The sequence below is a fragment of the Nannobrachium achirus genome (assembly GCF_963921795.1).
Source record: "Nannobrachium achirus genome assembly, chromosome: 3".
In the NCBI taxonomy this organism is placed as follows: Eukaryota; Metazoa; Chordata; class Actinopteri; order Myctophiformes; family Myctophidae; genus Nannobrachium; species Nannobrachium achirus.
Genome location: NC_137812.1, coordinates 27,498,577 through 27,510,575, shown reverse-complemented (window position 1 = coordinate 27,510,575; position 11,999 = coordinate 27,498,577). Strand labels below are relative to the sequence as shown.

General features: G+C 40.5%; 1 protein-coding gene across 1 annotated transcript; it reads left to right on the top strand.

The window, feature by feature from the left end:
• The first annotated feature begins 1,350 nt into the window (after positions 1-1,350).
• Positions 1,351-11,797, top strand: ltv1 (LTV1 ribosome biogenesis factor). Its single transcript, XM_080722161.1, has 11 exons — positions 1,351-1,510; positions 3,560-3,691; positions 4,284-4,490; positions 5,100-5,187; positions 6,700-6,829; positions 7,321-7,543; positions 8,309-8,436; positions 10,194-10,327; positions 10,544-10,596; positions 10,819-11,019; positions 11,356-11,797. The coding sequence occupies exons 1-11, from the start codon at positions 1,508-1,510 to the stop codon at positions 11,467-11,469; spliced, it is 1,413 nt and encodes a 470-aa protein (XP_080578287.1). The 5' UTR covers positions 1,351-1,507; the 3' UTR covers positions 11,470-11,797.
• The last annotated feature ends 202 nt before the right edge of the window (positions 11,798-11,999 follow it).

Sequence of the window (11,999 nt, the reverse complement as noted above, 5' to 3'; positions counted from 1 at the left end):
ATCACAACACTCTTGTGTTTTGTCTCTCATGTCATGAGTCCAGAATTGTGTCTTTGTTATTTTACAGTTTTTCTCTCATTCTGCTTTGTGAGCTTGTAGATCAGCTATTTTTTGCTGTGCATCATATGAGTAGGCCTATATTAAAGTGGTTAATAAACTATTTTCATATGTTGTTCTCTTGTATTCATACACCTTCTTGGCACCATTTGTCTTTTTATAATGTAACCATAGTTTTATGGATTTGATATTCCACATATAGATTGAAATGTCCATTTTCTTATTTTCAGAACAAACATTTAATAGTTCTATTAAAATGCATGTATAATGTCATAGAAAGTATCCAACATGATAATACTTGTAAAATAAACATTAGTGTATGTAATAAATAGTGTGTGTATTAATGTTTTATGATGTCTTTATAGCTTCACTGGACAACAGTCGGTGAATGAGATGAGATTCATGGCCAGTGGTGTAAAGTAACAAAGTACATCATAGCCTGAACTAGGGACCACCCAAAATAATCAGATTTGAACTGAGGTCCCCCCCAAAATAATCGTATTTGAAATGGGGACCCCCAAGATAATCATAATAATGGGGACCTCCCCCCTGACAAGCACTTGGAATTGTAAGGAGTTGAGGCATTACATTTAGTTTGATCGGTTCCACAGATAGCTAAGTAGGCTAATGCGAGTTATTGTGAGATTGTAGATCAGCTATTTTCAGATTTTCCAGGGAGTAGGCTACTGTGTCACCAGGCTTTCTCGGGAAGACTAGGCTACTGACTGTGATTATCCATATATGGACTTTTACATAGGTGATGTCACCTGTGATATCACCTGTGATGTCACAGTGATGTGTCAAGGGAACCAACCATAGACGGTAAAAACGTGTACACACACAGAGACAAACTGTGACATTTCTCATGGTAAACTGGGTCTGGGATCTTCGGTCGCAAGTTTGCAGCACAGGTTAGCACAAATTAAATAATGCTAAAAAGAACCACTGATGATGTCTAGTGCGTGGTTATCTAATGCCTTTGGAAGGGAAGAGGAGAATATAATGTTGATAGTCCTTAACTACGCAAACCACTTTATTACGTCATCATTGATAATGCTTTCCTCTTCTGGACTATACCAACAATGTTGACTGGAGGAGACCCATATTGGAGTGACACTATATTCTGCCGCATTACACATTTATTACCAAATATAAATTAAACGTTTTAAAAGCAGTAGTAATAGTAATGTGATAGATGATCTTAGGATACTTTGGACGAGTTGATATGGTTTACTTTTGTGAAGTACCCAATCCCACGGTATTTGCTGAAATGGTTCCTTCCAGTATGGTGGTTTCAGCGTGGCGAAGAGGAGTCCAATGTGGAATATAAACATTGACTGATTCTACTGTTTAGGTCATCGATCAGGATTACAGCAGATAATAGCTTGTGGCGTGACGAGCTTCTTTTATTGATAACATCCAACAAAGCCATCAGCAATCTCGTTGAACTATGGTAAGTGTACTCTGTCGGGTGCGACGTTTAGTTAAAGAGCTAATCAACTAGCCAACAATAGCTAGCATACAGATAGCCCCATATAGAACCTCACTGCAGCGACGGGTGAGGTTCTATATGGGGCTAGCATACAGAGAGAATGGCTGGATACCTGGGCTGGAGAAGATCTAGCCTCGTTTGGAACCTCACTGTCACTGAAAATAGCTGATCTACAAGCTGTGAGCTTGTAGTTCTGCTATCTCTCCGCCATTTGCTCTGAGATGTCCAAACGGGGCCAGAGAAGATCTTTACAAAACTGTCATCATGCCTGCTCTATTTATATGGAAGCAATAATGGTGCAAATAGGATAGGTGGGCACCAAGGAAGAGTGGGCACCGGGCATCTCTGTGTTTAAATTGGCATTTTATCTTTACAAACAATGTTAAAAAATAAAATAATTGGAAAATGTTTTAAATGATTAGAAGTTACTTTAACATTTGAAAATTAAAGGCTTCATCCTATTCTACAATCCTTTAAGAGCCGCATCCCACTTCCAAGCCCATTCACGCCCTTTCACATCCACCTCAACTCATAGGTAGATCAGATGTAGATCAGATGTATGTCGCTAGAACTCACGGAATACCGCCCACAACCCTATGCCGTCCGCTCATTCGCTAAGCACGAGAGAGAGGAGGCAACAGGGGAAGTGGAGCTGAGCGGAGCAGTGTATCGAATTACAACAGAGGGAGGTGTGCTTGTGTGAGAGAGGGAGAGAGAGAGAGAGAGCGACTAGCAAGACACAGAAGAAAAAAAAAAGCATTGTGGTGCCAGCCCTTCCGCCTTAATGCAGCTAACAGCACAAAAGGACCTATTTAATTTAGTTGCCTTTTGGGGGGGCACCCAATACGAGAGAGAGAAACGAGAGAGAGAGAAAGAGAGTGTATATTTCCTCTGTCTGTGTGAATCACCTAAAAACAGTATAAACAAATCACGCACGCCGCAATTTTCGCATTGTCACCAGATTCTATAGGTCACCGTTTGCGGTGTAAAAGCAGTGCTGACAGAGAGAGAGAGAGGACACAGCCTCACGGAGTAGAATTACTTTAGTGGCAGCCAACAGTATACAGATGGTGCTGATTAGCCTACCTTTGCAATGTAAGGATATATTCCATAATCCTGTGTCAATGTCATCTCAAAGAAAAAAAGAAAAAAAAACATCGTGTCACCATGCTTTCCTGCCTCCAGTCCAGACGGTCCATGCAGAAGGAGTTTACTTTCAAGAATGCAACAGAATTGCAAAAGCTTCCTTTTTTATATGCAAATCGCTAACCAGCAACCAAGCTTTTCTTCTGGAATTAACAAACTAGAATCCACTGTTACTGGGCTAGCTAGCCGAGAGCCTGTAGCTAGCTAGCAGAGAGCCTGTATCTTACAAGAAGTTCGTGGCCCTTCGGGCCACTCACCTCTAGAGTTCACAGCAAGATACTGTCTGTCTGTCTGTGTGTGTGTGTGTGTGTGTGTGTGTGTGTGTTGCTAAAATGAAAACATTGAAATAATGAAAATAAAACATTGGCAGGCCTATTATAGTAACAATAATAACACAATTAGGCCAAAACTTTTTTTTATTCAAAAAACTTTTTTCTTTTTTTTTTAAAACCTTTTAAAAAAAAAAAAAAAATGTTTTTAACTTTTTTTTTAATTAAAAAAAAAAAAAAAAAAAGCGGGCGTGGACTCTAGATGTGAGCGGCCCGAAGGGCCGCGAACCTCTAGTATTTCTACAATTGCTTCAAAACCAAACGTGTATATTCAAACCATGTATATCCAAACCAAACGTGTATATCCAGTCATTTTGAGTCATAAACAAGATGTTGAGCAGTAAGGTACAAGATAACAATCACTTGTGATATAGGATATATGATTATTTATAATACTTTATATAATATATATTGTTGAGTCTGATATTCTTTCCGGAATTGTACAATGTAATATTACTATCACATCATACACAGTATGATGCTGTGTCATAATGCAACTGATCCATGATACCTTCATGGTCTCCTCTTCTTCCAGCCTCACAAAAAGAAGAGGTCTTTCATAGACAAGAAGAATGCGGTGAAATTTCATCTGGTCCACAGGAGTCAGAGGGACCCGCTAGCTGCAGACGAGACAGCACCCCAGCGTGTCCTCCTGTCCACCAATCCGGTGAGAACAATACTGCAGTAGTTCCCAGACTTAATTTTATTTTTGTGTATATCTTTTTTGGCTTTTCTGCCTTTAGTTTATAGTTGAGATTAACCGAAACCGAACCCGCGAATACCGCAATGCACTGTCAGGCCACATTCGGTCTGGGCCTACCAACCTCTTCTGGACCAGGCCCCACTTGATAATCTCAAAAGTGTTTGCGATCCACCCATCTGACCAGTGACCACATAAGACGGCAGCCGAATGAAGTTGAACAGCAAGACATTAACCCATCAATGCTGGGAAAGCATGTGTCATTTTAGTTTTAGCATTGACTATTCATATTCAAAAATAGCAGATATACAAGGGCACGGCAGGTCACTTCGTGCCACGCTACGAGTATAGAAATGTATACTTGATAAAGACCAATAGGTGGAAATGTTGTATTTATTACCTGCTGTTTTGTCGCAACAGCTCCCGCTTTGTAAAACTAATATTTAAACATGTTTGACGATGCCTTTTAATACCTCCTTGCCACTTGTTTTGGATTTCTAGTTGATACTTGGTCATATTGGCAGTGAGTGTGATGTGTTATTTTTCCTGTATCTCCCAGGTGGAGACGGAGAAGCTAAGGGAGGAGCAGAGGGAATTCGGCGTGTTCTTTGACGATGATTACAACTACCTGCAGCACCTGAAGGAGCCCTCCAGACCCACAGAGCTGGTCCCGTCCTACCCCTTGCACCCGGACACGGCCATCTTTGACCTCCGGGATGAAGGAGAAGAGGAGGAAGAAGAGGGGGAAATGGACCAGGCCAAGCCTGTATGTTCTTTGTTTGCTTTAACCTTTATGTAGCTATGGTTCTCGTAGTAGATCTGGTAATTTTAAATATACTGTAGCAACAGTCTGTGTCTAAAAGACTCAATGGAAGAGCCTCTCCAACCACTACAGATGTACTAGTTAATTATAATGTATTAACGTACCCTACCATGCAGATTGGATAAAACAATGTTTTGTTCAATGAAATGAGTCGTAGATTGATTGATTATTTTATTAGACAAAAATGGAGAAGAGTACAAGTTTAGTCAATACAATGGAAATGTACAGTACAAGTACAGTTAAACTCCCTGCATAAAAGGAACATCCCAAATAAAACCTTTTACAGTCTTTTTTACGTTGGAACTCCTTGGTATTTCATTCATGGACATAACTAGGTTGTAGTTTTAAATATAAAGACAACTGATGACTATTGGGTAACTTGTTAGCTATAGCATTTGCTTAAGAATTGACATTTCAGATTATGCTTTTGCAGACAATGATAGCAGTGGCTCTGCTGAATAAAGAGAGTACAGTATTGTGATGAGGTGCATAAACTTGTTTTTTCAAACTTAGACATGACTTTAATTGTGATTTTTTTTTTTTTACTATCAGGTACATAATCTCAACCTCCCTTCATCAGTGTTTGCTTCAGAGTTTGAAGAGGATGTGGGACTTTTGAACAAAGCGGCTCCCATTTCAGGTAAGCAGCAAATTGTCAATACTTAATAAAACAGACCTAGATAGATAGATAGATAGATACCTTTATTATCCCAAGGGGGAAATTCAGTTGTCCAGTAGTAGCACAGCATTATACAGTTATTTACAAAGTTACAGAGACGTGAGAAAAAAATAGATAAGAGGGAAAAAAACAAACAAAAACAAGAGCAGTACAGTACCAATAAAGAGAAGGTGCATCAGTAGAGGGGGCGAATAAAAATAAGTATATATACATAAAGTGTCTTGCAAAAGAGACCATTAGCAGTCAATGCTAGTTAGTGCAAACAAGTATCTCACTGTCATTGTTAAACAAAGCAAAATACTCAGAAACGACCAACACAACCTAATAGTGCAATGTCAAAAATCAGTGCGAAAAAAGAAGAAACAAAAACAAAAAAACAGCTCAGAGAAGAAGAAACTAGGAAGCGTGTCACCGCAAGACGCACATGAGCACTCTTCCTGGAAGGTCCTTAGAGGTCAAAGTCAATACAGCAAAAGTTCCTTAGAGGTCAAAGTCAATACAGCAATGGTTCCGTCAGTCTAAGTTAGGAAGGGAGACCTTTTCAAGCGTCCGTTATGTGTCTCGTTGTACAGCTTAAGGGCAGCCGGTACAAAAGATTTTCCTAATCTCTCACATCTCCGTCCTGGGTAGGTAAAGCGGTCGTTTCCTCTCTTACTCCAGTAACTGGTGATCTCTAGATGGAGGGGGTGGGAGGAGTTCTCCAAGATGGAATCTAGCTTCCTCGCTGTGCGCACCTTGGTTACTTCCTCCACCCCCTGCAGAGAGGACCCAGCGACAGAGCCTGCTTTCTTCACCAGTCTGTTTAGGTTAAACGTGTCACCTGCTCTGTTGTTGCCACCCCAGCATGTTATACCAAAAAAGAGGACACTTGCCATGACAGACTGATAGAACATCTGTAGCATCCTGTTGCACACCCCAAACGATCTCAGTCTTCTCAGGAGGAACAGCCTGCGTTGGCTGTACTTAGTCTGTTCTTTCTACATCAAATATCTTCGCCACTAATGGCAGTTCTACAAGCTTGATGTGTTGTGAGCTTGTAGAGATATTTCTGTTTCCCTAGAATATGGGGAGATAGGGTTCAAGTGATTTTTAAAGGAGAATTATGCAAAGATTATGAATTCAGATGTTATATATATTAAAACTCTTGTTCAGCCCTGTCAGTCAGTATTTAAGGAGCTGTGAAACCAAATGAGTGTGTGTTGGTATTGGTAAACTGTGTGGAATCGTGATCATTGCTTATTACCAACTGCATTTTTCTGTGACATACGCTGTGACATTTTCCCCTTGAGTTGCGATACCTTTTGACCATCTATAGTCTCTCTCAATATTCATTAATGCTATATGTCAGCATGTTCTATATGTGCACAAGATACATTCTTGTTCCTATGTTTATTGTAAATGGCAAAAGGACTGTTTGAAGTTGTTTCGTATCCTTCAGGAAGTGTTAACACCCATCCATGTGTGCCCTCGTAGGACCCAGGTTGGACCTGGACCCTGACATTGTAGCGGCTCTTGATGAGGACTTCAACTATGATGACCCAGACAACTTACTGGACGATGACTTCATCATCAAGGCCAACGATGTGAAGGAAGCTTTGAAAGAGTAAGAACCCTTTTCACTACATGTATTGAACAGCCTGTATGTGAGGAGAGCATCAACTGTCTTCTGTGAAGACACAGAGTTGAGAGAATGAAACATATTTAACTGATAACTTGTTTTGCTCTCTGTTTGCTGTTGTATTAACCTGTGGATGGTTTCTCAGTTGTGCTGTCCTTAGCTATGGGCAGCATTAGAGCTAGCACTATAGTAAAGGGTTTCCCTTTTCCCCATCACTACGAGTTCTGGCTTGCTATTTTCAGAGCAACAACCAAACATAAAATTACATCTCTTTTAGATCTCTGATCCACTAGTCCCACATTTGCGTCTAGTTTTTGTTGATGAAATTGTAAATACATTTAGTTTTAGTCATCATAGCTTAGTTTTTATTTCGATTTGATTTTGTTTTCGTCTGTGAAAAAGGGTAGTCAACGAGCATTTTTCGTCAGTGTTAGTCAACAAAATTAACACTGCCTGTGTGTAATAACTCTTTGCAGAGGGGATGATGACGACGATGACGAGTGGGAGGACACGGACGAGGAGGGTGACTTCGGCTCGGAGGGGGGTCTCTCGGGGGAGGAGGGGGATGAGGAGGGGCGTGGCAGAGAGTTCATGTTCATGGACGAGGAGACCAAGAGTCGCTTCACAGAGTACTCCATGACCTCCTCTGTCATGAGGAGGAACGAACAGCTCACACTGCTGGACGACCGCTTCGAAAAGGTGACTTCAGCTCAGCATTTGGCCACTAAAACCCTATATACGTTGACTGCATTCCCATAGGGGTCTTTACTTGGTCCACTCCTTCATTTCCCTCTACACCGGGGGTCTTCAACGTTTTCAGGCCTAGGACCCCTTAGTTGAGAGAGAGATGAAGCAGGGACCCCCACAACCTTCTCATAGATTCCATATAGTTTCATCGTTTGACAGCACAATCGTCAGTGTATTTTGGATTCATGTCAATTTGTGTTTCCAGATATTTAACCCCTTTGTGTGTGTAGTGTTTCTTTCTGGATGCCCCTATATGAACGCTGCGAGGCGTTGTGAGCTTGTAGATCTGCTATTTAGTTCTCTGACTTTCGGGTTCAAGTGGTTAATGTAAAAAAGGAGAAAAAAAAGCTTCTATCACACAATGATTTGGAGGACCCTCTGTAGTAACTCTGATGTAAAGATGTAGGGCAGATGTAGGGGACGCGACGCTTGGCCAATGTGACCATGTCGATGTGGGCGTACAAATGGATAAAGCCAGATGTAGGAGCTTAGCTCCTTCCAGGAGCACTGCTCAACAAGAAGCAATAAGGATGGTTAATTTGGCATGACAATGAAATGGTGTAGTTTCTCCTTTAAAGTTTTTCCAATTTCTTTTGGAAAATATCGGTCAAAACATCTGTAATCAATGTTCCATGATCGTCCAAAATTGGGATCAGCATCGTACTAAATGTCATTGGCCGAACTCTACTCTAAACCAACATGTTTGTGTTGTCACAGTTTTATGAGCAGTTTGATGATGATGAGATTGGAGCCCTGGACAATGCTGAGCTGGAAGGCTACATCAACCCGGACAGCATGCGGTTAGACGAGATCATCAAGGACTACTTCGTACAGAAAGAGAAAGAGTGAGTTCTTGTGACCATTTATTATTTCATTGTTTGAAAAGACATGATTAGGCTTGGGCCGTTATTCAATAATATGGAAAGTTGTGGTACTTCCATGAAATTGTGATATTTCACCTGGTGCATGGGAGAAAAAAACCTAAGAGGTCAATGCAGAAAGTTTCTGTTTTGGAAACCTGAACCCGTCTGTAACCACAGTTACAAAACAACTGCACTCTCATACGACAGCAGCATCACCACGGTCCATCCGCTTTGGCCGAATATCTATACCACAGGTGTCAAACTCATTCAGGTCACGGACTAGATTAAATGTAATACATGAATGTAATGTATTTGAATGTAAACCCCATACCAACAAATATCACAACATAAATATTGTTACCCGATTAGTTTTGAGCTGCTACTGCAATTGAGAATTCAGTTCAGAAAGAGGCAAAAGACATACATGGGCTCTATTATGATCCAGGTCTTATGCCTTATGCCTTAACCTCTTTGCCTTTTTCTTACTATTTTGAAAAACATTTTTAAATACTTCAAATGCTGATCTACATCTGCACGTTGTAAACTTGCAGATCAGCTATTTGAAATATTTTAAAAAATGTGTATACATAGTAAAAAAAGGCAAAGAAGTTAAGGCATAAGGCATAAGACCTGGATCATAATAGAGCCCACAGTGTCCACCATGCAGAATGGTAAAAGAATACTTTTGCACAGTGATTTAAAAAAAAAAAGGATTTGGAAAGCCACTTTCTGACAAACCACAAATCGACTGTGAAATGCGGAAGAAAGTGGAAGGAACTGAACTGAACATAAAAAAGATCTGGTTGTTTAAATGAAGGCTGCCAGTGCCACTATTTCAGAATCCTTGTGTGTGTGTCTGTGTGTGCATAAGAGGTGTTGCTCACTGTTTTACCACTGAAAGGACATGCAGGTGAAGTTCGTTCCTTCTTCATAATAGCTTTGTTTAATACTTGTTTCCATGACGACGAACTTTGTCCCAGCCATTATCGCCACTGACATTATTTAACAGCAAGCACTGTGAAGGAAAACACTGAATATGAAGGATGGCTGTTGCCATGAAGATTTGTGTTCCATTTGTGCACAGCAGTCTTGTTTTCTCACATTAAGGCGTCAGTACCAATAAACAGTACCACCTAGTGGCCTCTTTGAGATTAGCATCCAGTAGCTACAGTACATGTACTGGAATGGAATGGCTGGCAGTGGCAGCTAGTTCCTACTTTTGTGTTGCTGCAATCCTTGTTTCCTTCTGTGGTGGTGTCAAATAAATGATTTAATAACTTCCTCTTCCTTACTTGCTTTTTAAAACCAAGTAGGAAACAATTGATTTGAATATGAAACAGGGTCTAGTACTGTCATCAGGGTTTAAGTATTACATTATTTTTACATTATTGGTTGATGCACATAGCACTTTCTCCCCAGATTTCTTTTTTTCACTGTTAAATTTTATAGTTTTAATTTGTATAGTTGACTCATTCTATATTTTTGCATTGGTATAATTTTGAAGCCTATTACATTGTCGCCAGCTCGGAAAACAACTAAATATCTTGTGTCCGGAAAGATTACGCGAAAATTATGCTTGATCTCTGCTCTGTCCCTGTTCTCTATACAGGATAGGCTGTATGAATAATGAAGTAAACCTGATACGATTACACAGCTTTCTGGGGAACGGAGCCTGTCGTTTTGAACAGTGAATTAATAAGTCAATTAGTCATTAATGGAGACGATGTTTTGTGCTTTAGCTTCCAGCGGCCTGACGACCTGGGACCTAAAGCACTAGCTGTGGTAAATGAGGATGAGGAAGATGAAGAAGAGGAACAGGAGACATTGGTCATTGAAGAGCCAACAGAGAAGTGGGACTGTGAAACCATCATCAGTGAGTGGGAATTTACCAGCATTCCCCTTCAGAGTGTCTGTCTGTCTTCTAAATATTTTTGCTGTAGAGAATCAGAATGTTCCGTCAGCGTTTTTCACAGGGAGTTTTCTGATGTTGAAAGTTGTCAAAGACGGCAGTTTTGATGCTCAATCATCGGGAGAAATCAGGAACAGGTTTTGCTGAAAGTGATACTTTCATCTTTTTTTTCCTTTCTAGGTACATATTCAAACTTATACAACCGGCCCAAAATCATTCAAGATCCACCAAAGGTATGTCGTGAGTATCGTGCTTTTTCTGACTTTGAGTTGCTTTCTATTCTATGTGCACCTATTATGACAGATTTTCAGTATTCAGGCCACGAAGCGCCCTGAAAATTAGATGTTCAAGGAGCACCCTGAAAATTGAGTTGCTTAAAATGACTGTACTTGTGTGTAGATACTACAGTCGATTTAAACTAATTGAGCCCTGGCTCTGCTGTGTTCATGCCACAGATGAAGCCCATCCGGGTATCCAACAGAACAGGCATTCCACTGGATGTCCTACCCACCAGAGGCCTGACTGCCAAGCAGGCTGAGCGCATGGAGCGGATCAATGACTCTGACCTGCCGCGTGTGTGCACCCAGCCGCGCGACAAGGATGAGGACAAGGACGAGAAGAGAGCCAGGAAACAGGCCATCAAAGAAGAGCGCAAGGTGGGCTTGAGCCAAGATATTGAGTAGTCTCATTTCTGACTTGTAGGAGAGATTTAGGTCTTCTACACTGTATATTATTGTGGCCTCACATCATTCTTAATGTACTAATGTAATAATGGACTGCATTTACAGTCTCCAAAGCGCTTTACAATGTATTTCACATTCATCCATTCACACATACATATTTACTCACTGATGGAGAAGGAAAATATGCAAAGTATCAACCTGCTCATCAGGGGGAGACGAAACATTGTGTATATTTGTATACAGTATATTTTAATGTATGAGCGATTTATATTACAAAACGTAACATAAATTGTCATATTGTCCCAACAGGAGAGGAGAACAGAGAAGAAAGCCAACAAGTTGGCATTCAAAGACGAGAAAGTCAGACAAGAGAAACAGATGAGTAGCCTGCGGTCAAACATTCAGGGCATGAAGCTCTCCTAGCTGGCTGGATGAGGAGCTGGGAGTATTTTCTCTTACCAACGAATGACTGTGTTCTCTCCCATTGATGGAATTATCCATGAAGAGACTGGAACCCCCAAGGATCTGGACTAAAGGGATGTGTGGTGCTTCATTTGGGTGCTCAGAGTTCAGTTTTTCAGATTACCACATCACAGAAGATCATGTGATTGAGTTTCAAAATGGTCATCACATTATACATGGAAGTGCCATCCAAAACAGTGGTTTCATTCTTATTGAAGACCAAGAAAAAATATATATACAGTATCTAACACTTAGTGTTATGTCCCTGGAGATCTTTATTAAATGATGCATTTTGTCATTTTGTGTGACTCATGTTTATTTCAGCATATTGTTTCCACGATCTGCTCTCTCAATTCTTGAGATTATTTGTTACATTTCAGACACTGCAGTCCAATGCACTCCAATTTGTTTTTCATGTACCTATGTAATTTCACATTACTAACACTGAGAGTGAGATTCCCCATTCCTTGACCAGTTTAATGGAAAATCCA

Coding starts and splice junctions, on each gene's coding strand:
- ltv1 (XM_080722161.1), top strand. Junction 4,491..5,099: donor AAATGGACCAGGCCAAGCCT/GTATGTTCTTTG, acceptor TTTTACTATCAG/GTACATAATCTCAACCTCCC. Junction 11,020..11,355: donor CCATCAAAGAAGAGCGCAAG/GTGGGCTTGAGC, acceptor TTGTCCCAACAG/GAGAGGAGAACAGAGAAGAA.